Source organism: Euleptes europaea, chromosome 9 (genome assembly GCF_029931775.1).
Source record: "Euleptes europaea isolate rEulEur1 chromosome 9, rEulEur1.hap1, whole genome shotgun sequence".
In the NCBI taxonomy this organism is placed as follows: Eukaryota; Metazoa; Chordata; class Lepidosauria; order Squamata; family Sphaerodactylidae; genus Euleptes; species Euleptes europaea.
In genome coordinates, this window is record NC_079320.1 from 9,589,835 (window position 1) to 9,613,847 (window position 24,013).

Here is a 24,013-nt window from a genome sequence, read left to right on the forward strand (position 1 = left end):
AGGAAAAGGGCATTGTATCCGCAGTACGCAGCAGTTCTTCTGTGCAGCGTTCACAGCTGGGAGGAAAAACGTAACTATTCCTTATCAAGACTCTTGACATTAAAGTTTTTCTGATGCTGTAGAAACGCAAGTTTAGATCACAGAAGCAGCTTCTAAGTTTCTCCCAGCCCTCTTCAAACCGGCTTCACAAACCTAAAATCTCGTCTGAAGCCGAAAAACTTGGGAGGAAATGCCACCGGTGCTGGATCTCTCTTAGAACTTTCCCCCTAGGCTTATTGACAAACACCTTTTGAGTTTTAGGCAAGGACAACAAAGCAACGTATTTCGTAGGCCTCCGGAGACAGGAAACGGTCCATCAACTGAAGACCCCTCCTCGGAGAGGGATGCTCTCATTTAATCCGTGCTCTATCAGCTTTATATCTTCCAGGTCATCTTTTATGATGCTGATCAGGTGACTCAGGCCTTCCTGTTGCTGCTTCAAATGCTAGAGAAGAAGATGGGGAGGTTACAGAAAAACCCGGGTGAAAGGCTTCTTTTCCAAAGGGTGACCCCCTCCCAAGCCCCGTTCTGTACTGATTTCTTATCCATGACCAGTACTTAATTTTCAAAATGGCAGATGCCAGCATTCAGATGAGCCTAACATCCCCCACCCTGAAATTTTGGCCCATAAACTCAGGGGCGCATGCCAAAAGACTCTCCTTTGCAGTGGTAAGAGACAAAGGGAAGTCAAGCAATTAATGCTGGACTCGGCTAGCTGGGCAAAGTCACAGTGAATCCAGCCCCAGATTTTGTCCTGAAGATGAAAGGCAGAGGTGTTGACCATATTGCCGTAATCACAGATGCTAAACTTAGAAGTATGTTAAGAAGTTGTTTTAGGAAGGTGTACTCATTACTGAGAAGGTGCACAAAAGAGCAACCAAAATGATTAGTGGACTAGAGCAACTGCTCTATGAGGAGCGGTTAAAACACTTAGGGCTGTTTAGCTTGGAAAGAAGATGGTTAAGAGGAGACATGATAGAGGTCTATAAAATTATGCACGGTATGGAGAAAGGACAGGGAGAAGCTTTTCTTCCTCTTTCATAATACTAGAACACGGGGCCATCTGCTGAAGCTGGAGGGTGAGGAATTCAAAACAGACAAAAAGGAAGTATTTTTTCACACAACACAGTTAAATTGTGCAATTCCCTGCCCCAGGATGTGGTGATGGCTGCCAACTTGGAAGGCTTTAAGAGGGGAGTGGACATGTTCATGGAGGAGAGGGGTATTCATGGCTACGAGTCAAAATGGATACTAGTCATGATGCATACCTGTTCTCTCCAGGGTCAGAGGAGCATGCCTATTTTATTAGGTGCTGTGGAACATAGGCAGGGCGATGCTGCTGCAGCCATCTTGTTTGTGGGCTTCCTAGAGGTACCCGGTTGGCCACCTTGCGAACAGACTGCTGGACTTGATGGGCCTCGGTCTGATCCAGCATGGCTTTTGTTATATTCTTAATACATGCCTTTCAAAATGGTCTTTTTGTTTGGACAACTGCAGCTCTTTATTAGAGTTTCTAATCCCTTCTTGGGGAGGCCTAAGGCTCATTTTTTTAAAAAAATGAAGGGAAAACAAAACCCGCTTCTTGTTTGTCAGACATCAATACTCACTTGCTTGATTTCCCGCAGGAGGTCCGCATCAATGTAGTACCTCTCCTCGGATCTCACCGCCCCAAAGTGGTTTTGCATCCGGATCTGGGACATCAGCTCGTTCAGTCGACCCTGGGAAAGATCGGCATCAGATTCATGGAATGGGGAAAATTTTTTCTCCTGTTCAATGATTTCAGGCACGGTCTACACATGCAGTAGAATGAGGTGGTAGAAAGACTATACCACTTTGGACTCACATGGGGGGGAGGTCATATTTGTTATGCTCTCTTAGCAGCAACTGGGCACGTCAAGGAGAAATATTTACTGCAGCTTTTGTCCAGTGTGCTGGATTTCTACTTTCAAGAGTTCTTTTTATGTGGGAGGAATACTTTTTTAAAAAAGACACCCCCCCCTCATATTAAGTGGTACATTCCTTTCTACCTTCTTGTTTGGGGAGGGGCCGTGGCTCAGCGGTAGAGCATCTGCTTGGCATGCAGAAGGTTCCAAGTTCAATCCCTGGCATCTCCAGTTAAAGGGACTAGGCAAAGTAGGTGATGTGAAAGACCTCTGCCTGAGACCCCTGAGAGCTGCTGCCAGTTTGAGTAGACAATACTGACTTTGTTGGACCGAGGGTCTGATTCAGTATAAGGCAGCTTCATGTGTTCATGTGTGTATGTATACATGCATGGACCAGGTCACTATTAGCAAACCTGGGTAAGCTCCGTGACCCCTGGTTGTCAACTCTCAGCTGGGAAATTCCTGGAGATCTGAGGGGTGGAGCCTGGAGAGGGTGGGGTTTGGGGAGGGAACTCAGCAGGGTATAATGCCACACAGTCCAGCCTCCAAAACAGCCATTTCACCCAGGGGGGACTGATCTCTGGAGTCTGAAGATGCTGGGAGATCTTCAGGCCCCACCTGGAAGTTGGCAAACTGCATTCAGACAGGACTAGTGAGCCACTGATCTGACTCGGCACCATCCCTCTTGAAAGCAAGCCCCACTGATCAGCGTGTGCGGTCTCCCTGCAAGCTTTCAAGGGTTTCTGGACTTTCCGAAGTCATCTAGCTTCTCGGTTTTTGCGCTGAGGAATGCTGGGCTGGAACACCAGGAGCATAACATGAGATCATCTTTAAAATCTAAGGACCTATGCACAAGATAGTTGCTGCCTTTCACCTTAGCAAGACGGAACGCAAAATTCACAGGGAAAAGAGTTCTGTCGTTTGTCTGGAAGGACAGCAAGGGATCTGTCATTTTTGAGACACCGGCACTGCTGTCACCCGGGGCTCTCTGTCCCAAGGCCGTGAATTGCTAACCTTGAACTGCGTGGGTGCGTTGAGTTCACACTGAATTGTATCCAACTGCACGCGGAGCTGTTCCTCATCTGCTTGGATGGCGTAGCCGCTTTTCCTCTGGATCTCTTGCTTGATTAAGACCTGTGTGGAGAAATCAGTTACAACATGGCTGAGAACAAACAAACAAGGGAAGGAGAAGAAGAAGAGTCGGTTTTTATATGCCAACTTTCTCTACCATTTAAGAAAGAATCAATGACAACAGCCCAACCCCACTCAAGGGAACCTTCATGTTCAGAGGCAGCGTGGTGTAGTGGTTAGGAGCGGTGGACTATAATCTGGAGAACCAGATTCAATTCCCCACTCCTCCACATGAAGCCTGGTGGGTGACCTTGGGCTAGTCACAGTTCTCTCTGAACTCTCTCAGCCCCACCTTCCTCACAATGTCTCTGCTGTGGGGATGGGAAGGCGATTGTAAGCCGCTTTGAGACGCCTTAAAGGTAGAGAAAATCGGGGTATAAAAAGCCAACTCTTCTTCTTCTGGATAGCAACAGTCGGAAGACAAACAACTAGGGCAAGGCATTTGCGTTCACGCCCTGCATGTGAGCTTCCTACCGGCTCACCAATTACTTGGAAAGTACAGGCTGAACCAGACAGACCTTGGGGCAGAAGCAACAGCGGCTTGCCCAAAGCAGTCTACCCAAGTTCCTCATTGAATTCAGATTTCCGCCAGGCACTTCCTGGCTCACAGCTTGTCTTTTTCGCCACTGCCTTAAGCCAGCTCTCTTAACCTCACGAACTACGAAGCAGTGAGCGACAGGGCCTACCTGCAACGTTCTGTGCGAAAGGTCCATCAGTTTCCTCTTGTACTGGGCTATTTTGGCCATTGTCGTCATCTGGTTTTTCTGCAGCTCACTAATGTCTTCCGATATTATCTAGAGAAAGGGAGAGAGGCGGCTCAGCAAGGAGGCTGTATGACCGCACAGCCAGCTATCCGGAAAATGCACTGTCCTGCCTGTATATTAGCAGCTGTGTAAAACCTCTCCGGCTTTCCCCTAACCAGGCAGGGGACAGTCCGGAGCTGGCTAATGAATCTTCAAGTAGGTTCCCAAAAAAGGGAATTGGTTAATTCAAACCGACAGAACACATCGGTAATCAAGGCCCAGTGGAAGACAACAATTTCCAAATGGGGACTTCCGGTGAAAATGGCGAATTGATGTGTGATTTTTTTTTTTAACATGTCCAGTCTCTCTCTCTTCCTTGGGACTCTTATCCTTGGATTGGGGTCGGAGGGGCAAGGAATTTTGTTCCTACAGCCCCCCTTCACTCTATTTTGAGTGTGATGTTTTCCGGCTGCTTGTTGTACCAGCAGCAGGCTCGGGTTTTTTCAAAGGAGAGAACTTGTCTCGATAAGATTCAGCCTTCATCAACTGTGTTGCCTTGTCTTTGTTTTTTTGGTGTGTGTGAGTGTGTGTGTATGATCACAACCGGACTAGGCAAGACTGAACCTTTCTACCTAAATATCAACTGTATCGAAGTGAGATCAAGAGTGGAAGAAAGATTTGCTGCGTGAGACTTCAGCTGATTTCGCCTCTTCAAAACAAAGTAAGATTTCTCACTTTAAGCTCTCGAACCTGCCTGAATATTTATCTAAGTGGGGAAAGGGAAACGCTTTGGACTTTGGATTTCCCTTTAGAAAAAATCTAAATAAGAATTAAGCTGGCAGACAGGGAACAAAGCAGAAGATTCCTCCCCCCAACACACACACAGCCGTTTGTTTGAACTGCAAAAGTGAAACATTTTGAGTAAGATTTGATATATTTATGATACATTATGTAAGATTACGTAAGATTAAGACTAAGATGTAATAGTCTGTGTTGTGCTGTGTTTGTATGGTGTTTATGTTTATGATGTGTAATGTTTGGAAAATTAAAAAATTACCAAAATATTTTTTTTAAAAAAAACCCTAAAACAATTTCTAAATTGGACTATTGTAGAACGGTTTGCAACATGTTCAAATCACAATAGCCAGCATCTACCATGCTTATTAAAGTGAGCTGGCGATTGTGAAAATCAGCTGTCTAGCATTTAATATGTTTCCAACCTGCAAATGGGAAAAAGTTACATATCTTTTCCCTGAAGTTTCTCCCTCCAGAAGCTTTATGGGTATTGGTCCCCAGCATTTAGGACTCGGGATTAATCAAAGAAAAAGCCCCCAGCCACACGGGACTGTGGCTAGAACCACGAACTTTCACAAGAGGGGCATGAAGATGTTGATGCTCACATCTAATCTGGTCTGGTGTTGTTTTGTCATCTGGTCTTGGACCTTCAGCCTTCTCAAGAGTTCTTTGAAACCGACCATCGGCACTGGAATCAGCCTGCAGAAATAAGAACGTTAAGTGGATTAAAACTGGGCAATGGGAAGGGGCCATGGCTCAGTGGTAGAGCCTCTGCTTGGCTTGCAGGAGGTCCCAGGTTCAATCCCCGGCATCTCCAGTTAAAGAGACTAGGCAGGTAGGTGATGTGAAAGACCCCTGCCTGAGACCCCTGGAGAGCCGCTGCTGGTCTGAGTGGACAATACTGACTTTGATGGACCGAGGGTCTGATTCAGTAGAAGGCAGCTTCATGTGTTCATGGTCTTATTTTGGTTTTTAAACGCAAGTGTCACAAGCTACTGGCTAAAAGTGTGTGTTCCTTTATAAAACTGAACAGACAATAGGACAACAGGAAAGAACAGGTTAGCCCAAATAGCAAACCAGGAGAGTGCCTTCATCTTCTCTTTATAAAAATGGACACTGACTTCTGCCAGTCCAAAGGGCCTAGGCCTGACTCCCCCACTCATAAGAACATAAGAAAGGTCATGCTGGATCAAACGAAGGCCCATCAAGTCCAGCACTCTGTTCACACAGTGGCCAACCAGGTGCATCTAGGAAGCCCACAAACAAGACGACTGCAGCAGCATCGTCCTGCCTGTGTTCCACAGCACCTAAAAGAATAGGCATGCTCCTCTGATACTAGACAGAATAGGCATACATCAAGACTAGTATCCATTTTGACTAGTAGCCATGGATAGCCCTCTCCTCCATGAACATGTCAACTCCCTTCTTAAAGCCTTCCAAGTTTGCACCATCACCACATCCTGGGGCAGGGAGTTCCACAATTTAACTATGTGTTGTGTGAAGACATACTTCCTTTTTGTCTGTTTTGAATCTCCCACCCTCCAGCTTCAGCAGATGACCCCGCGTTCTGGTATTATGAGAGAGGGAGAAAAGCTTCTCCTTGTCCACTCTCTCCAAACCGTGCATAATTTTATAGACCTCTATCATATCTCCCCTTAACTGCCTTCTTTCCAAGCTTCTTTCCATCCCGTTCTCACTCTCTCCCAAAGGGGAGGAAACAATTCTACAGCCCTCCACCCCCAATATAGTAACATTTTCTCCCTGGTGGGCAAGATTTGCACACAGTGATTTCATCACGAAGGAACATTTGAACACGCAATCCATCCCATACATTCTGAGATGGCACTATCTTGTGTGCCCTTTCTAAGCATTTGAATTACCCTTTAGGGACACTCCTTGGAAGCCCCTCTAACCTGGATGGCCCTGACCTGGATGGTCCAGGTTAGCCCATCTTGTGAGATCTTGGAAGCTAAGCAGGGTCAGCCCTGGTTAGCACTTAGATGGGAGACCAAGGAAGTCTAGGGTCACTACACAGAGGCAGGCAATGGCAAACTACCTCGGTCCATTGCATGCCTTTAAAACCCTGCATGGTAGCCATAAGCTGGCTGCGGCTTTATGGAACTTCCCACCACCATTTAGAAGTAAATTCTTTTTAGTAAATTTTAGTAAAGTCTGACACAGATCTATGAGCATTTTCCAGAGGGTCGCCATGTCATCTTCACAGCACACAGATTTTGTTATCAGAAGCTTACAAAGAACGGCCACTCTAACTTCGCCCTCCCTTCTCAGAACGCGCGCTCCCTTAAAGAAAAGATCCGGCAGAAGACTTAGTAACCCACTGTGCAAACCACTTACTTTTCAGGGTCTGGATTGTCCACTTTGGCCTGTTCCCAAATGATAGGATCGACACCTGCAGGGGCCAAACACGAGTCACGTCAACAAGGAAGATTTCCAGAGCTGAATGCGAGCAAGACTTTCCTGCTCTTCTCTACCCTTGATGTACAAATACATACTGCAATTAACAAGGCTTCTGCCATAAACAGCACCTCAAACACGGATGCTGTGTGTTGATATCGCTTTTCCGGGAAGCAATTAGCTCATGTCAATTTTAAACTAATGAAGACATTAATTAAAATATAACAAAACCATTAGACTGTAATATAAAAAGGTTCTTAGGATTCCAAACTGGACTCCAATGTTGGCTTTCAATGCAAGAAAGTTAGCATGGCTTCTTTCTAAACCTAATTCAAGGGCTTTGGTATTGGGCTGCATTCCCTTTTAACATCTCCAGTTGTAAAACATGTTGAAGAATAAATACGGATTTATGAAATGCTTCTCTTTGTAGGAGGGTTTTTTTGTGTGCCGTATAGCCAAGTGTGAGAGATCCCCCTCTCTGAGTTTGCTTCTCCAAATCAGTTGCTCAGACGTTGATACAGAAACAATAGATTTATTGAAGCCTTCAGGAGATGAGACAGGCACAGGTAGAAAGTTGCAAGTGAGGGGCTATACGGGTTTACAGAATATATTGACTCCAGGGCACTGGGGCACTGGGGTTCACACTTATTGTTATGGGAAGTTACAAGCTTGGCATAATACAAAACATCAGACGGATCCCAGGAAGTCTGGTGCGGCTATCACACTTCCAAGGCCGCACCGGCCTGAGGGAGTACTGGCAGGAAGAACAGCGGGGGGGGAAGATACATGGGCCATCAGGCCTGGCGCCTGAGACCAGAAGGTGTGAACTGCTTTTACGAGTTCACTGATAACACCGCAGGTGATGGAAAGCAGAGACACAAAGACAGAGACCCTCACATTCTGCCCCCCTTAAGGCCCCCCTCCGAGAGGACGAGGCTTATCGGGATAAGCGAGGTGGAATTCTCGGACCAAGCGAGGAGCTGCCATGTGGGGTGCGGCCACCCATTCGTCATGAGCGGAGCCAAGGTTTTTCCAGCGAACAAAGTAAAACAGTTTCCCTTTCTTCCATTTGGAATCTAAAACCTTGGATATTTCCAAATGGGTATCCCCTCCTACTACGGTAGGAATCTCATGAGCGGGAGGGGGGTGGAACTGGGGAGCTGCTACATAAGGTTTGAGGAGGCTTATATGGAAGACTGGATGAACTCCCTTGAGAGTCTTAGGGAGACTCAGTTCCACGGTAACCTCGTTGATTACTCTGGTAATGGGGAAAGGTCCTACATAACGGTCGCTCAGTTTTTTGCAGGGGCGAAGAGAGCGGAGGTTTTTGGTGGACAAATAGACTTGCTCCCCCACCTTGAGTTCCCATCCCGGAGACCGGTGTTTGTCTGCTTGTTCCTTGTACTTGCTTTTTGCCCTTTCCAGATTTTTGAGCAACCATGGCCAGGTGGATTTAACCACCAGAATCCACTCCTGAAGATCAGGGGTAGACTGGAGCTCTGGCGAGACGGGGGCAGAACCGAAAGGGCCAAAATCCGTCCCGTATATAACTTGGAAGGGACTAAAGCCGGTAGAGGAATGAGGCGCATTGTTGTACGCATATTCGGCAAATGGCAGCAGGTCGACCCAGTCGTCCTGGTGGAAATTTACATAGCAACGCAAATAACATTCTACTACCGCATTTACTCGTTCCGTTTGACCATCCGTTTGGGGGTGATAGGCGGAAGAAAGGCCCTGTTCCTCCACTCCCATTAACTTTAGGAAAGCCCGCCAGAATTTGGCAACAAACTGGACCCCCCGGTCGGAGAGGACCTTCCTCGGGATCGAGTGTAGCCTGAGGACGTGCGTGATGAACAGTTTAGCTAAGCCCTGGGCTGAAGGAAGACCTGCACATGGAACGAAATGAACCTGTTTGGAAAAGAGGTCTGTGATAACCCAGAGAACCGTTTTCCCCCGACTTGGAGGTAGGTCGGTGATAAAATCCATGGCGATGACTTCCCAGGGACGGGAGGGGTTCTCAAGCGGTTTGAGAAGCCCCGGGGGTTTTCCCATCCGTTTCTTGGCTGTGGCGCAGGTGGGGCAGCTGCGCACATACAACTCCACATCAGATCTCATACCGGGCCACCAGAACTGCCTTCGAACCAGGTGAAGCGTTTTTACGAAACCAAAATGACCCGCTAGCCTGGCCCCATGTACAAGTCCCAATACTTCTTTGCGAAGGGAAGATGGGACATATAGTTTCCCCCCTTGCACCCACCAAGTGTTGGTTCGTTCCAAGCCAGTGGGGAGGAGATGGTGCTCCTCCTCCTGTAAGGAGGCGTCCCGGAGTCGCTGTTGGAATGCTTCCGGGATACCTTTGAGCGTAGGGGGGGTCTCCGGTTGGCGGGCTTGGGATCGGGTGGTGACGGCCAAGCCAGGGACTTCCCCTCGCTGTTCGGGAGTGAACAGGGAGTCGACGGGGCGATCGAAATCGTTGCGATACTGGGGAAGTCGTGACAAAGCATCAGCTAGGGCATTTTCTTTGCCAGGGACATGTTTGACCGCTGCTGCCTCCTTCTCCCAAATGGCCCAGTTGATTTCGGACTGGGAAAACTTTTTGGAGAAGTAGGCGCATGGCCTCAACCGTCCCCCCTCATCCCTCTGCAATAGGGCCCCGCCCATGGCTACATCCGAGGCATCCACCTGCACCACGAAGGGCTTGGTGCAATCCGGGTGAGCCAAAACGGGTTCGGATGAAAAAAGTAGCTTTAAACGTTCAAAAGCTTGCTGGCACTGGGGGGACCATTGCAGACGGGCTGAGGGGAGTGCGGCGCTAGCCCCCCTGTCCTTGGTACGCAACAGGGCAGTGAGGGGAAGCGCAACTTGGGCAAAGTTGGGAATGAAATTCCGGTAAAAGTTGGCAAACCCCAAAAACTGTTGAAGTTGGCGGCGGGTAGTGGGGGTTTCCCAGTCCCGCACCGCCTGGACCTTGGCGGGGTCCATTTCCAACCCTTGGTGGGAAATCACATACCCCAGAAATGTAATAGAAGGTTGGTGGAATTCACACTTGGACACCTTAGCATACAGTTTGTGCTCCCGCAGCCGCTGGAGCACTTCTCGCACCAGGCGCACATGTTCTTCCATGGTCTCAGAGTAAATAAGAATGTCATCGAGAAATACCACCACCCCCCGAAACAGTAAATCATGCAAAACTTCATTAATTAATTGCATAAAGACACTCGGAGCCCCCGAAAGTCCGAACGGCATGACCAGGTACTCAAACATCCCAAAACAACTGGAAAAGGCCGTTTTGGGTTCGTCTCCTTCTTTGATGCGAATGCGGTGGTAGGCTTCTACCAAGTCCAGTTTGGTGAAGATTCGGCCCTCCTTTAATTGTGCTAGAAGGTCAGGAATAAGAGGGAGGGGGTAAGCATTAGACTGGGTGACTGCGTTCAGTCTGCGAAAGTCAATACACAGTCTTAAATCTCCCGTCTTTTTCTTTACAAAGAAAGCTGGGGCTGAATAAGGAGCCTTGGAGGGGCGTATGAAACCCCTCGCCAGATTGACGTCCAGATAGTCTCGCAATACAGTCTTTTCACTAGGGCTCATGGGGTAAACCTTTCCCTTAGACAGTTTGCCTTCCCCTACAATCTCGATGGCACAGTCCGTATCTCTGTGGGGAGGCAGTTCGTCGCACTCTCTAACATCGAAAACATCAGTAAACTGCGAGTACTCAGAGGGTAATTGAGGAGAGACTGGGGCGGGGGACCCTACCAGTGCGGCGGCTGGAGTTCTGAGTACCCGTTCCTTGTCATGCAACCCACAGGGGTTTTCGGGGAAGGAAAGCACCCGTTTAACCCAATCAATGGAGGGATTGTGTCCCCTTAACCAGTTCATCCCTAACACCACAGGGGTTACAATAGGGGCGATGGTGAAATACAACCGTTCCCAATGTTCCCCCACGGACATAATCACGGCTGCAGTTCTGTGGGTCACAGGGCCCCGTTTAAAGTCACTCCCGTCCATTTGGGAAAAACGGAGGGGTCCCGGAAGCCGCTTGCGCCGGACACCCAACTTCTTGGCAGTTTCCTCATTTATCATGGTGCGGGCACACCCCGAGTCGACCAACGCGGGGACCTCTAACGGGGGACCCCCTTTGGGTAGGGACAGATGAACACGCACAAATACATTGTCCTCTTGGGCGCTTACCATCGGTGGAGCTCCTTGCACAACGATAGGGACGGTCTGCTGCGGAGCCCCCTCTACAGCAGACCGACGGCGTTTTTTGCCGGCTGTTCCCACTCTTCCTCCTCGCTGGAAGAGGGGGACGGGGTGGTGGCTTCCGGGGAGCCGTCCGAATCAAAGACGGTATTTGTAATCCGGGACCCCGATGGGACCGTAGAGTCGGATGCCCCATCCTGGGGGCGCGCGTGGAGAGCGGAGGGTGCGCCGGAGCGCCGGCTCAGTGGTCCACTTCTGCGGCGAGGCTGGCTGTCGGCGGCCGGTTTCGTCGGCTCGGCCTGGGTTTGGCGGGGGGGGTTCGGACGGCCTGAGCGAGAGGGGCATTGCGATGCAAAGTGACCTTTTCCCCCGCAGATCAGGCAGACGCCGGCCTCGAACCGCTTGCGGCGTTCCGCGGCCGAGAGACCCCCGCCACCCCCTTGCCGGAGTTCCCGGCCACGGTCACCTCGGGGCCTGGGGTCTCGCCCAAGCCGTTGCTTGGACAAGTTCAGGAGTTGTTTGCGATTCTCGATGTCAGCAGCATGGCGAACCCAACCTTCCACATCCGGGGGGTTCCCTTGCATGAAGGCCCAATGTTGGAGGTCTGGGTTGAGACCCTCCCTGAAACATTGTACCAAGGTAGCTTCACTCCAGTCCAGAATTCGGCTAGCCAGTGACTGGAACTCACTTGCATACTGCGCCACCGACTTAGTCCCTTGGCGCAGTTGCATCAGGGAGGCTTTAGCCCGCTCACCCAGAGTCGGGTCCTCAAAACGGTTTCGGAGTGCTACCATGAACTCGTCCAGGGTTCGCAGCACCGGCGAGCGGAGTTCATACTGCAACACCATCCAGGCAGCCGCCTCCCCTTGCAGTAAGGAAGCCACGTACTGCACCCGGGACTCCTCAGAAACGAAGGTTCGGCCTTGTTCCCGCATAAAAATGTCTACTTGGACCATAAAAAAGGTCAACTGGTCTCCCGACCCGTCATACGTGACTTTCAGGTCCCGACGGGCCGGGGGGGCAGGGGTTGCGGGCGGAACTACCGGCGCCCCGTCTGGGGGAGCACCGGCTGGAGGTTGCAACTTCAGCGCATCTAGGGCCGTGGCCATCTCACCCATTACGCGTTGCATGGTCTCCATCTGCTCCTGCATAGCCCGGCGGTCTTCCTGCCACTGCTTTCGTTCTTCCTCCATGAGGGCCTCTTTGCGGGCCGGGTCCCCTTCGAGTCCCGTGCTGGGGAAGGCCAACCGGCGATCCTTCGCCGCAGTCCGCGAGAGCGACCAGCCCTTGGGAGAGTCCAGCCAATAAGTAAGCCCCCGGGGACGTTCGTCCCGATCTTGGTCGGGGGCGCGACCCTTCGGTTTCTTTGGCTTGGCTCCCTCCTCCTTCGGGTCCGGCTTCTCCGGCTCGTCCGGTTCCTTGGGGGCATCGGGGTTAGGGGTGGTGTCCTCGTCGGCTGACATTCTGTCCAAAGCGGTACAGCTGCAGTCCGAGAGGCAAGGACTTGCAACTTAATGTGAGAGATCCCCCTCTCTGAGTTTGCTTCTCCAAATCAGTTGCTCAGACGTTGATACAGAAACAATAGATTTATTGAAGCCTTCAGGAGATGAGACAGGCACAGGTAGAAAGTTGCAAGTGAGGGGCTATACGGGTTTACAGAATATATTGACTCCAGGGCACTGGGGCACTGGGGTTCACACTTATTGTTATGGGAAGTTACAAGCTTGGCATAATACAAAACATCAGACGGATCCCAGGAAGTCTGGTGCGGCTATCACACTTCCAAGGCCGCACCGGCCTGAGGGAGTACTGGCAGGAAGAACAGCGGGGGGGGAAGATACATGGGCCATCAGGCCTGGCGCCTGAGACCAGAAGGTGTGAACTGCTTTTACGAGTTCACTGATAACACCGCAGGTGATGGAAAGCAGAGACACAAAGACAGAGACCCTCACACCAAGATTACAATTTAACAGGAATTGCCTTTCATCAAAATCCAGCCGTGAATGTTCCAATAGCCAGGAAATTTTACCCAGTACTCAGAAGGTCGGACTAGAACCAATGGGTTGAAATTAAATCAAGAGTTTCCGTCTAGACATTAGCAAGAATTTTCTAACAGTTAGAGCAGTTCCTCAGTAGAACAGGCTACCTTGGGAGGTGGTAAGCTTTCCTTCCCTGGAGGTTTTTAAGCACAGGCTAGATGGCCCTCTGTCAGCAATGCTGATGACCTTAGGCAGATCATGAGAAAGAGGGCATCTTGGAGGTCAACAAAGATGGTGAGGGGTCTGGAGACCAAGTCCTATGAGGAAAGGTTGAAGGAGCTGCATATGTTTAGCCTGAAGAGGAGAAGACTGAGAGGTGATACAATAACCATCTTCCGAGCACTTGTATAGAGGATGGTGCTGAGTTGTTTTCTGTTGCCCCAGAAGGTCAGACCAGAACCAACAAGATGAAATTAAATCTAAAGTGTTTCCGTCTAGACCACTGGTTCCCAACCGGGGGTCCACGGACCACCAGGGGTCCGCGAGAACTAAATTAAGGACCGCGAAACAAAGTTATAAACCCATAATAAATTAATATTTTCAATTAAAAGTTCTCTATTATAAAAATATATATTCAAATATTATTCTAAGTTTAATGTTTAACTAACAGTTATGATTAAAGTTTATTTTCAAATTCTCGGAATTTTAATTTGAACCTTAGGGTCCCTGCACCGAACAAAAAAATCCTAGTGGTCCCTGGTCAAAATAAGGTTGGGAACCACTGGTCTAGACATTAGGAAGAACTTTCTGACAGAGCGGTTCCTCAGTGGAACAGGCTACCTTGGGAGGTGGTGAGCAATCCTTCCTTGGAGGTTTTTAAGCAGAGGTTAGAGGGCCATCTGTCAGTACTGCAGGTTCTATGACCGTAGGCAGTGGATGAGAGGGGAGGGCATCTTGGCCATCTTCTGGACATGGAGTACGGGTCACTGGTGGTGTGGGGGGAGGTAGCTGTGAATTTCCTGCATTGTGCAGGGGATTGGACTAGATGACCCCGGTGGTCCCAACACTATGATTCTACCCTGGCTTCAATAACGGCAGTTTGTAGATGGAAGAAGCAGGCTTTGAGCCGAACAAAGGAACAACGTCAGCAAATGTTAAGAGCAAAGGATAGGGTTTGAGTCCGAAATATAAGCTTTTGAGAGTCAGAGTTCCCCTCATCAGATACAAGTAGGAATTGAGAGGAGAAGAAGAATTGGTTTTTTTATATGCCCATTTTCTCTACCACTTAAGTAAGAATCAAACCGACTCACAATCACCTTCCCTTCCCCTCCCCACCAGACACCCTGTGAGGTAGGTGGGGCTAAGAGAACTGTGACTAGTCCTACATCACCCAGCTGGCTTCACGTGGAGTGGGGAAGCCAACCCAGTTGACCAGATTAGCGTCCGCCGCTCATGTGGAGGAGTGGTGAATCAAACCCGGTTCTCCAGATCAGATTCCACCACTGCACACCACTGCTCTTAACCACTACACCACGCTGGCTCTTTATAATTCAAAAGGTGGAAGGTGTGTGGCAAAGAAGGGAGTCAGAATGCAAAGGGACAATGCAAAATCTAATCAGCTTGGTTAGAGCAGGGGATAAATATTTCTTTGTATCTCATGACAAATGCTAATTTTCTGCCCCTAAGATAGCTTTGGGTGGGTAGCCAGGTTGGCCTGCAGTGGAAGAGCTACATTAGGGTCCAATAGCACCTTAGAGCCCAACAAGATTTTCAGGGTATAAGCTTACCAGGGTCGAAGCTTCCTTCCTCAGATACCTGGCGAAGGGAGCTTTGACTCTCGAAAACTTACACTCTGGAAATCTGGTTAGTCTCTAAGGTGCCACTGGACTCGGATCGTGAAAGAAGAAGAGGAAGAAGAGGAAGGAGAAGAGTAGGTTTTTATATGCCGACTTTCTTTACCTTTTAAGGAGAATCAAACCAGCTTACAATCTTCTTCCCCTCCCCACAACAGACACCCTGTGAGGTAGGTGGGGCTGAGAGAGCTCTAAGATAACTGTGAGTAGCCCAAGGTCACCCAGCTGGCTTCTTGTGTAGGAGTGGGGAAACCAACCCAGTTCACCAGATTAGAGTCCGCCACTCATGTGGAGGAGTGGGGAATCAAACCCGGTTCTCCAGAATAGAGTCTGCCGCTCACATGGAGGACTGAGGAATCAAACCCGGTTCTCCAGATTAGAGTCCGCCACTCATGTGGAGGACTGAGGAATCAAACCTGGTTCTCCAGATTAGAGTCCGCAGCTCATGAGGAGGAGTGAGGAATGAAACCTGGTTCTCCAGAACAGAGTCCACTGCTCTTAACCATTACACCACGTTGGCTCTCTTCTGCAGATCATCACGGCTACCCACCTGAAACTAACTTCAGGGAATGCTAAATGTCCCTTCCAATAGGCATTTGCTTATCAGCAGCTGACGGGCTGTGCCAGTGCATGCGTTACCTGCAGGAGGATTCTGCAGCAGCTGCTTGATCTGGGCTGGGGAGAGTTCGGTCCTGGCCATGGTGAGGGTAACACTGAGCTGCTGGAACTGGGTCTTGATATTTGCCTGTTCAAAGTGAGCATACAGGGTTGTGGCTGGCACTCGCCTCGAGGTCCCGTTCAGCGACCGCTCAACCACGTAGATGACCACCTCCGTCCTGAAAGAGTTGCAGAGAGGACTTACACTTAATCATAGAATCATGACATCATGCTATGCGTCATTTTTTGCTAAGCAATATAAGGGAGATGCAGGTCAAGAGCAACCATGTGGCCCCATAACATCTAATTTGGGGCTCATACTTGCCCAACACAAGAGAGCCCCGTGGCGCAGAGTGGTTAGCTGCAGTACTGCAGTCAAAAGCTCTGCTCACGACCTGACTTCGATCCCAACAGAAGTTGGTTTCAGGTAGCCGGCTCAAGGTTGACTCAGCCTTCCATCCTTCCGAGGTCAGTAAAATGAGTACCCAGCTTGCTGGGGGTAAAGCATAGATGACTGGGGAAGGCATTGGCAAACCACCCCGATAACAATGCCTGCCTAGTAAACGTCAGGATGTGATGTCACCCCATGGGTCAGGAATGACCCGGAGCTTGCACAGGGGACTACCGTTACCTTTACTTGCCCAGCATTGGAAAGAGGATCTAGGCTCAAATGGGTTTAGAGGTCTTTCCTTTGTTCAGAGAAGAATGTTCACAGAATCAGAGAGTTCGAAGGGACCAACGCAGGAAATTCACAACTACATCCCCCCACACCCCCAGTAATCCCTGCTTCATACCCAGAAGATGGCCAAGATGCCCTCCCTCTCATGATCTGCTTAAGGTCATAGAATCAGCATTGCTGACAGATGGCCATCTAGCCTCTGCTTAAAATCCTCCAGGGAAGGAGCACTGGATACAGTTGTAAATTTTACTCTGCCGCTTTTCAGTCTCGGGGGATGGGAGGGCACATTGTCTCAAAAGACAACAAAATGTTCGTTTAAAAGCTACATGCCCAGCTGGAAATACTTTATTTGTAACCTGGGAGTGGGGGGAGGGACTCCACTCCATTCCCAATCCCTCTTGCTCAAACGCCACCTGAAATCCAACCACGGAAAACCTGACTTAAGTGGGACCCCTTCTGAATAAAGTTCAGATCCAGACACTGGTGGGTCACCATGTGGACGAACTGTGAGCCAAAGGTAAATTGTGAGCTAGTCAGTGCCCCCACCCTTTATGCTCTGCAGAGATGGAAGTCATTCATTGCATTTGAGATATCCCACCAGGAGGCAACCGACAAGTCAATAAGGCTGAATTCAGACCTCACCACAAGCAAAGGTTTGGTTAGAAGAAGAAGAGTTGGTTTTTATATGCTGACTTTCTCAACCACTTAAGGCAGAATCAAACCGGCTTACAATCATCTTCCCTTCCCCTCCCCACAACAGACACCCTGTGAGGTAGGTGGGGCTGAGAGAGCTCTAAGAGAGCCGTGACTAGCCCAAGGTCACCAACCGGCTTCATGTGGAGGAGCAGGGAAACCAACCTGGTTCACCAGATTAGCGTCCGCTGCTCATGTGGAGGAGCGGGGAATTGAACCCGGTTCTCCAGATCAGAGTCCATAAGGGGCACAGACATGGCTTGTTGCCATGCTCCTCCGCCCCCCGCCCCCCCGATGTACCAAGTTCGGCTGAGTTTCCAGACCGCCCGCCCGCCCCCGAAAAAAGCAAGCTCCACTGTATCATGATGTCTGAATGCAGCCTTGGACACACGACACAATCCATTAAGGGCTGTGCAGGTTAAAACTCATTAGTTTTGTTTATCCACGCAACAATCTTATTCCCTTTCTCGGCCTGTTGCCTCCCCCACCCTCTCAACATCTTACTATACCATAATTTTTCATTTCGTAAAAATAAAATAAGGTTTTTTTAAAGACGTTTTTTAAAGTTTCATCTGTTTGCTTATTGAGGCTTGGTTCAGATGTCCGGTGAAACAACAGTTGGTCTAAGTGTGGACTAGGTGCTGGACTAGGATCTGAGAGACCCAGGTTCAAATCCCCACTCCGCTGGGTGACCTTGGGCCAGTCACACACACTTCAGATACAATGGGAGGAGAGGGGAACGACATTAGGTGCTTTGGGTCTCTCCACTGGGGAGAAACGTGAGGTACAAATGAACTGTGTGTGTGTGTGTGTTAAGTGCCGTCAAGTCGCTTCCGACTCATGGAGACCCTATGAATGAAAGTCCTCCAAAATGTCCTATCTTTGACAGCAAATGAACTAAGTAAATAAATGAAGGTGATGGAAATCAGCATTTGTTGAGGCCAACTGGGGTTCCAGCGATCATCTGAGACAAACCTGGGTTTTGCGAGCTAACCATCGTGAGAATAAACTCCAGCTTGGCTTTCTACTCGGAACCAAACCAAGTGAGTCAGGAAGCTCATAGTCTGAAAGGGATGAATACCCGCCCCGCACAGGCTGTTTACATACTGGTCGTCGGGCATTGTCTTTACACCTTCAACGTTGACAGTAAGAGTCTGGTTGGAGCCCAAGATTTTGTGCAAAGACTCCACGAGCTGCTGCTGCTGGCTTCGGATCTCGGCTTCCTTTTTGTTGAAGATGAGGGCGACAAAGCCATCTTCATCCTTGTTGTTGGGCATGCAGCTGTAGCCCACAGCCTGTAACAAGCAAGCCATGAAAAAAGATGCACACTGCCAGCTGCAGCCAACCAGACTGCTCTGCTTTCAGTGAGCAGAGAGATTTCACAATTGGCCTTTCATACCTTAAATCTGCAGAACGGGTTTTCCTGCGTGAACTCCACCGGGGCGCTGCTGCTGCTGAAGTATCCTTTGCCCGTGCCCCAAAAGGCCTGCAGCTGGTTCCACTTGGCCAAAATGGCATCCCGCTCGTCTCCTAAGAGGGTGGGCGCAGAGAGGGCGCTGGCGGTGTTGATCAGCTGGTTGGACTGGGCAGGGGCTTGGGCAGGCTGGCTGAAGAGGCTGCTGAGGGCTGAGTGGGATGGGAAGACAGACGGTCATTGGGGTGGAACCCATGGATCATAGAGTTGGAAGGGGCCATACAGACCATCTAGTCCAACCCCCTGCTTAATGCAGGATCAGCCTAGAGCATCCCTGACAAGAATTTGTCCAGCCTCTGTTTAAAGACCGCCAGTGAGGGGGAGCTCACCACCTCCCTAGGTAGTCAATTTCACTGTCAAATAGCTCTGACTGTAAAAAATTATTTTCCTAATATCCAGCCGGTACCTCTCCGCCCGCAATTTAAACCCATTCTTGCGAGTCCTATCCTCTGCTGCCAACAGGAACCGCTCCCTGCCCTCCTCCAAGTGACAGCCCTTCAAATGCTTCAAGAAAGCAATCCTGTCTCTCCTCAACCTCCTCTTCTCCAGACTCAACATTCTCAACTCCCTCAGCCTTTCCTCGTAGGCTTGATCTCCAAGCCCCTGATCATCCTCATTGCTCTTCTCTGCACCTGTTCCCTTCTGTCCACATCATTTGACAGCCAGCATGCTGTGGTGGCTAGGATGGAATAGGAACTGAGAGACCCAGGTTCAAATCCCCACTCTGCAGTTGGTAGCATGCTGGGTGACCTTGGGCAAGTCACGCGCTCTTGGCCTAACCTACCTCACAGAATTCTCGTGAGAAGAAAATGGAGAAGAAAATGATGGAAGCCACTTAGGGTCCCCATTGGGGAGAAAGGTGGGTATTTATTTATTTTTTTGCTGCCAAGTCACAGCTGACTTCTGGTGACCCCGAAAGATTTTCAAGGCAAGAGGTGAACAGAGGAGCTTTGCCATTGCCTGCCTCTGCATCATGCCCCCGGTACTCTTTGGAGGTCTCCCTTCCAAATACTTCCAGGGTCAAGGCTGAAAATTTGACCGGCCCAAGGTCACCCAGCGAGTTTCCATGGCAGAGCGGGGATTCGAACCTGGGTTTCCCAGATCCGAGTTCGACACCTTAACCACTACACCACACTGGCTCTCAAAGGTGGGGTATAAATGAAGTAAATAATCCGAAAGATTTCATGCCCCACCCCAAGCTACTCTTGTTTCTTTACCATTGGGCCAGGGGTCCTCAACGTGGTGCCCTGGGCAGGGCACCATGGTGCCCACTGACACCTTTCCTAGTGTCCGCCAAGTGTTTTTAGAAACTAGGCAGGGCCAGGTGGGGCTTCTGATTGGCCACTGGAGATTGGATTGGCTGTTCAGATTTTTAAAAACATTACTCTGGCAGCAGCTGCTACCATGCCACAATGATCTTCCCTTAGTGACTGATGGTAAGCTGTGGCAGCCATTTTGTGGCTGGCTCCACCTCCTGAAGCAGCCCATTTTGTGGCAGCGCCCACCATGCTGTGTCAGAATTCCAAAGGTGCCTGGAGGCTCCAAAAGGTTGGGGATCCGTGCATCACGCAGTTCGGAAAGTACGAGCCCTTCTCCTACCCTCCCCCAAAAAACACCCAAAACAATAAATTGTGAAGGAGTAACAAATACAGAATTAGAGTTAGATTTGGGGTAATTTTGAGAAATATTGTTATCCCAAAAAACTGCACCTGCTAACTGAAAGCTGTGAGATTGTGGCACAAAACCCACATCAACAGACCCCTTCCTGGATTCCAAAAATAAACTAAATAAACTATCTTGGTTGGGTTTATTATTCAGTGGGGAAAGGCAGAAGTATGCGGAAAATAGACAGTGGTTTGGATTAGCTTCTTCATATGCAATCTGAATACAATTTTAAAGGAAAAGATTAATAATAACCATATACTAAAGGGAGGGACAGGTGTCCAAAAAAAAAGGAGGGCCGTTTAAATAAAGGGGAGAAGCAAATTATAACATAATTCCATTGAGAACTTATTTCAAAAGGACTGTACTGTATGCCATTTAAAGCCACCCTAAGAATACCTTTAAGTATGTACACCTCATGTGAAAACTACGGTACTAAAATGATGTAGTTTCTTACTGACATGAAAGTCTTCTGGACTTCATTTAAACAGTCATATGCAAACAACTGCAAATTCCTGAATGCACCATTGTGTATATATGAAAAACAATAAATCGTTAAAGAGTAACAAATACAGAATTAGAGTAGGATGTGGGCTAGTGTTAACCAGTGCCAGGGCTGCACCCCCTCCGCCCCAATATGTTTTAAATTCCATGGCTCAGCCCTGGAACCTGCCACATGCACACACTCAGGAAGTCAGAAGTTGGGTGCGTAAAGTGTGCCACACTCACTTGGCTGCTGCTGGGTGCTGAAGCCTCCAAAGCCCAGCCCCGTTCCCAGCCCGGTCCCGAGGCCAGTCCCGGTGCCTGCCGCTGTCCCGAATCCAGCACCGAATCCAAAACCTTTGTTCTGAGTGGCACCAAAGAGTCCTTGGGAGGAGGAGAAGAAGAGTTGGTTTTAATATGCTGACTTTCGCTACTACTTAAGGCAGAATCAAACCGGCTTCCAATCACCTTCCCTTCCCCTCCCCACAACAGACACCCTGTGAGGTAGGTGGGGCTGAGAGTGCTGTGACTAGCCCAAGGTCACCCAGCTGGCTTCATGTGGAGGAGTGGGGAATCAAACCCGCTTCACCAGACTAGCATCCGCCGCTCATGTGGAGGAGTGGGGAAATCAAACCCGGTTCTCCAGATTAGAGTCCACTGCTCCGAACCACTGCTCTGAACCACTACACCATGCTGAAAAAGTGGCACATTCAGCTCAGAGAAATGGTCTGCAGTTACAAGGTGACTACCCTTGAAACGGGCAATGAGAGATGCCGAGGTGCGCTCGGCACAAGAGGCTCTTACCGGCGGTGCTTGTGTTGGCAGGGTTGGAGAAGCTAAAAGTGGGGCCGGCTGTGGTGGTGGTCGTCCCAAACCCTCCAAAGGCTCCTGGTAAAGCAAAGGTATGAGTCATACAGGAGGGCCAGGCCGCTTTGCAGACAGAGAGAGGTTAAACGCATGCTGGTAGGGTTTTTTTCAGAAGGGAGATGGTGACAAATGAACAAGAATGCGATCGAGGAAACATCTCCCACTCACCCACTGCCCTGGGCTAAAGCAATATCCACTGCAGGGAGAAAGCTGCTAACACTAACATAGTTGTTTCATCTCCAGCGACAACCTGAGTTCTGCTTTTTCTTTGGGAGAGGAATGATAACTATTACGATCAGAGAAACTCATTCCCATGGTTATTTATATGCGGTGTGCTGGGCAGTATGGTAAAGATCCCTTTTTCAGACTGGCTGTGTCCCTGCCCTCTTTAGTCAGTGGACTCCTTGGTACATATCCTTTTGCACTGTCCTTACGAATACCATCTTAGGCTAAAATTGATTATACCATGTTTTAACAAATGGTCCACATCTTCTCGAACAACTTTGGAGCAAAAGGTTCAGTTCCTCTTAGAGGACTCTGACCCTCAGCATACCTATTTTGTTGTTTGTTTTTTGAAGGCTGCAGAGAAGAGACAAAGGGAGGTGTTTTTAGAGATGGGTCTTATTTAAGTTTTATGGTTTTGTTGTTCAAGACCTTGGTCTAAGAACAGGGGAAAGAAAGAAAGACATTCCCGTGGTTATTTATATGTGGTGGTGGAGAGTGCCGTCAAGTCACAGCTTACTTATGGCGACCCCATAGGGTTTGCAAGGCAAGAGACGTTCAGAGGTGGTTTGTCACTGCCTGCCTCTGCGTGGGCTGAGAGAGTTCAGAGAGAATGGTGACTGGCCCAAAGTCACCCAGCAGGCTTCGTGTGGAGGAGGAGTGGGAAATCGAACCAAGTTCTCCAGATTAGAGTCCGCCGCTCTTAACCACTACACCATGCTGGCTCTCATTATTATAGACATATAGGTAGAGTATCCTTATCCGGACATCCCATATCCAAACTGATCCAAAAACCAGATCCTTCGAGCCGGCATGCAGGCAGATCTGTGCTGCCTGCTTTCAATGTTTCCTCTCACATAAAAAACAAAACAAAACATATATATATATATATATATATATAGTGTACACGGCATTGTAACTGGAAATTGAAAGCCTGCCGTTGTTAGTTAGCTTGTTGTTGCTCTTGTTTAACAGCTGAAACAGGTATTCTGGTGAGATAGTTACACCTTTGCTTTCTGTTGGTTCAATGTACCCAAAATTATTTTAAAATATTGTTTAAAATTACATTCAGGCTACGTGTATAAAGTGTATATAAAATATAAATGAATTTGGCTCCCATCCCGAAGATATCTCGTTATGTATATGCAAAAATTCCAAAATATTCCAATATATGGAGAGATCCAAAATACAGACCACTTCTGGTCCCAAGAAGTCCAGATAAGGGATACTAAATCTGTATATACAAAATATGTATACATTTATATATCAATATACGGTGGTAGAACATATATGGCAACCCCCATAGGGTTTTTAGGGCAAGTGACTAACAGAGGTGGTTTGCCATTGCCTACCTCTGCGCATCAACCCTGGATTTCCTCGGTGGTCTCCCATCCGAGTACTAACCAGGGCCGACCCTGCTTAGCAGCTGAGATCTGATAAGATTGGGCTAGCCTGGGCCATCCAGATCAGGGCTTTAAACAGTTTCAAAAAGCACTCAATCAGCTCAGTTTCTGCCTGAAACTGGGCTGTCGGTGCACTGATTCAGCCCATAAGACCTTCCTGTGGAAATCTTCCCAATTACACTTTAATTTATAAAGCCTTTACAGTTTAAAATACCTGCTTGGACATCTCGAGCTCTGCTGAATGTACAGATCCCATTTTTTAAAAGAGTTATCTATGTCATTCAACTGGGGGGTCCCAAGAGGCTCATAACAACCACCACCACCCAACACCACCACCCAACACCAAGTTATGCCTTTCAGATCATTCCTTGACCTGAAACGATCCAACAGGAATTTTAAACTAACAGTAAGTGGGGGGGGGGGAGTAATGTGTCATGGAAGCCATTCAGAAAGCAAATGAATGTTATTGGAATCAGTGCCTGAACGAATAATGACTAGTGGCTAAGATGATCATTACACGGAACAAGAATGAAAGTTCTGCATGTTACAGTATAACCATGAGGGGACTATGGAATGGATATAAATTCCTATACGAACAGCTGCAAAAATGGCAGTGTGAATATTAAATATATTAAAATATTGGATATTAAAACACTAGACATTAGAGCCAGGCATATTCTGGCAAAAAGATCTATGCCTGGTTATTTCAAATATAGCTAAATTAAGAGTATCAATTCACAAACAGATAAGTAGTAAATTACAATACTTAAAAATCAGGGTCTTGTTTTTTTCCAAATCCAGCTTATTTGCATGTATATAAAATGTACAAGCGACA

The 24,013-nt window shown here is 48.6% G+C and overlaps 1 protein-coding gene across 1 annotated transcript in view; it reads right to left on the reverse strand.

The window, feature by feature from the left end:
* Positions 1 to 342: 342 nt before the first annotated feature.
* NUP54 (nucleoporin 54) overlaps positions 343 to 24,013 on the reverse strand; it is a 28,942-nt gene continuing 5,271 nt past the window's right edge. Inside the window, exons 3-13 of the mRNA XM_056855917.1 lie at positions 21,491 to 21,574; positions 20,933 to 21,070; positions 18,467 to 18,693; positions 18,175 to 18,362; positions 15,678 to 15,874; positions 6,947 to 7,001; positions 5,197 to 5,290; positions 3,740 to 3,847; positions 2,937 to 3,056; positions 1,647 to 1,757; positions 343 to 484 (exon numbers count right to left, since the gene is read on the reverse strand). Of these exons, the coding sequence (XP_056711895.1) occupies positions 356 to 484; positions 1,647 to 1,757; positions 2,937 to 3,056; positions 3,740 to 3,847; positions 5,197 to 5,290; positions 6,947 to 7,001; positions 15,678 to 15,874; positions 18,175 to 18,362; positions 18,467 to 18,693; positions 20,933 to 21,070; positions 21,491 to 21,574 (1,451 nt within the window). The 3' untranslated portion in view covers positions 343 to 355. The remainder of the gene's footprint in view (positions 485 to 1,646; positions 1,758 to 2,936; positions 3,057 to 3,739; positions 3,848 to 5,196; positions 5,291 to 6,946; positions 7,002 to 15,677; positions 15,875 to 18,174; positions 18,363 to 18,466; positions 18,694 to 20,932; positions 21,071 to 21,490; positions 21,575 to 24,013) is intronic.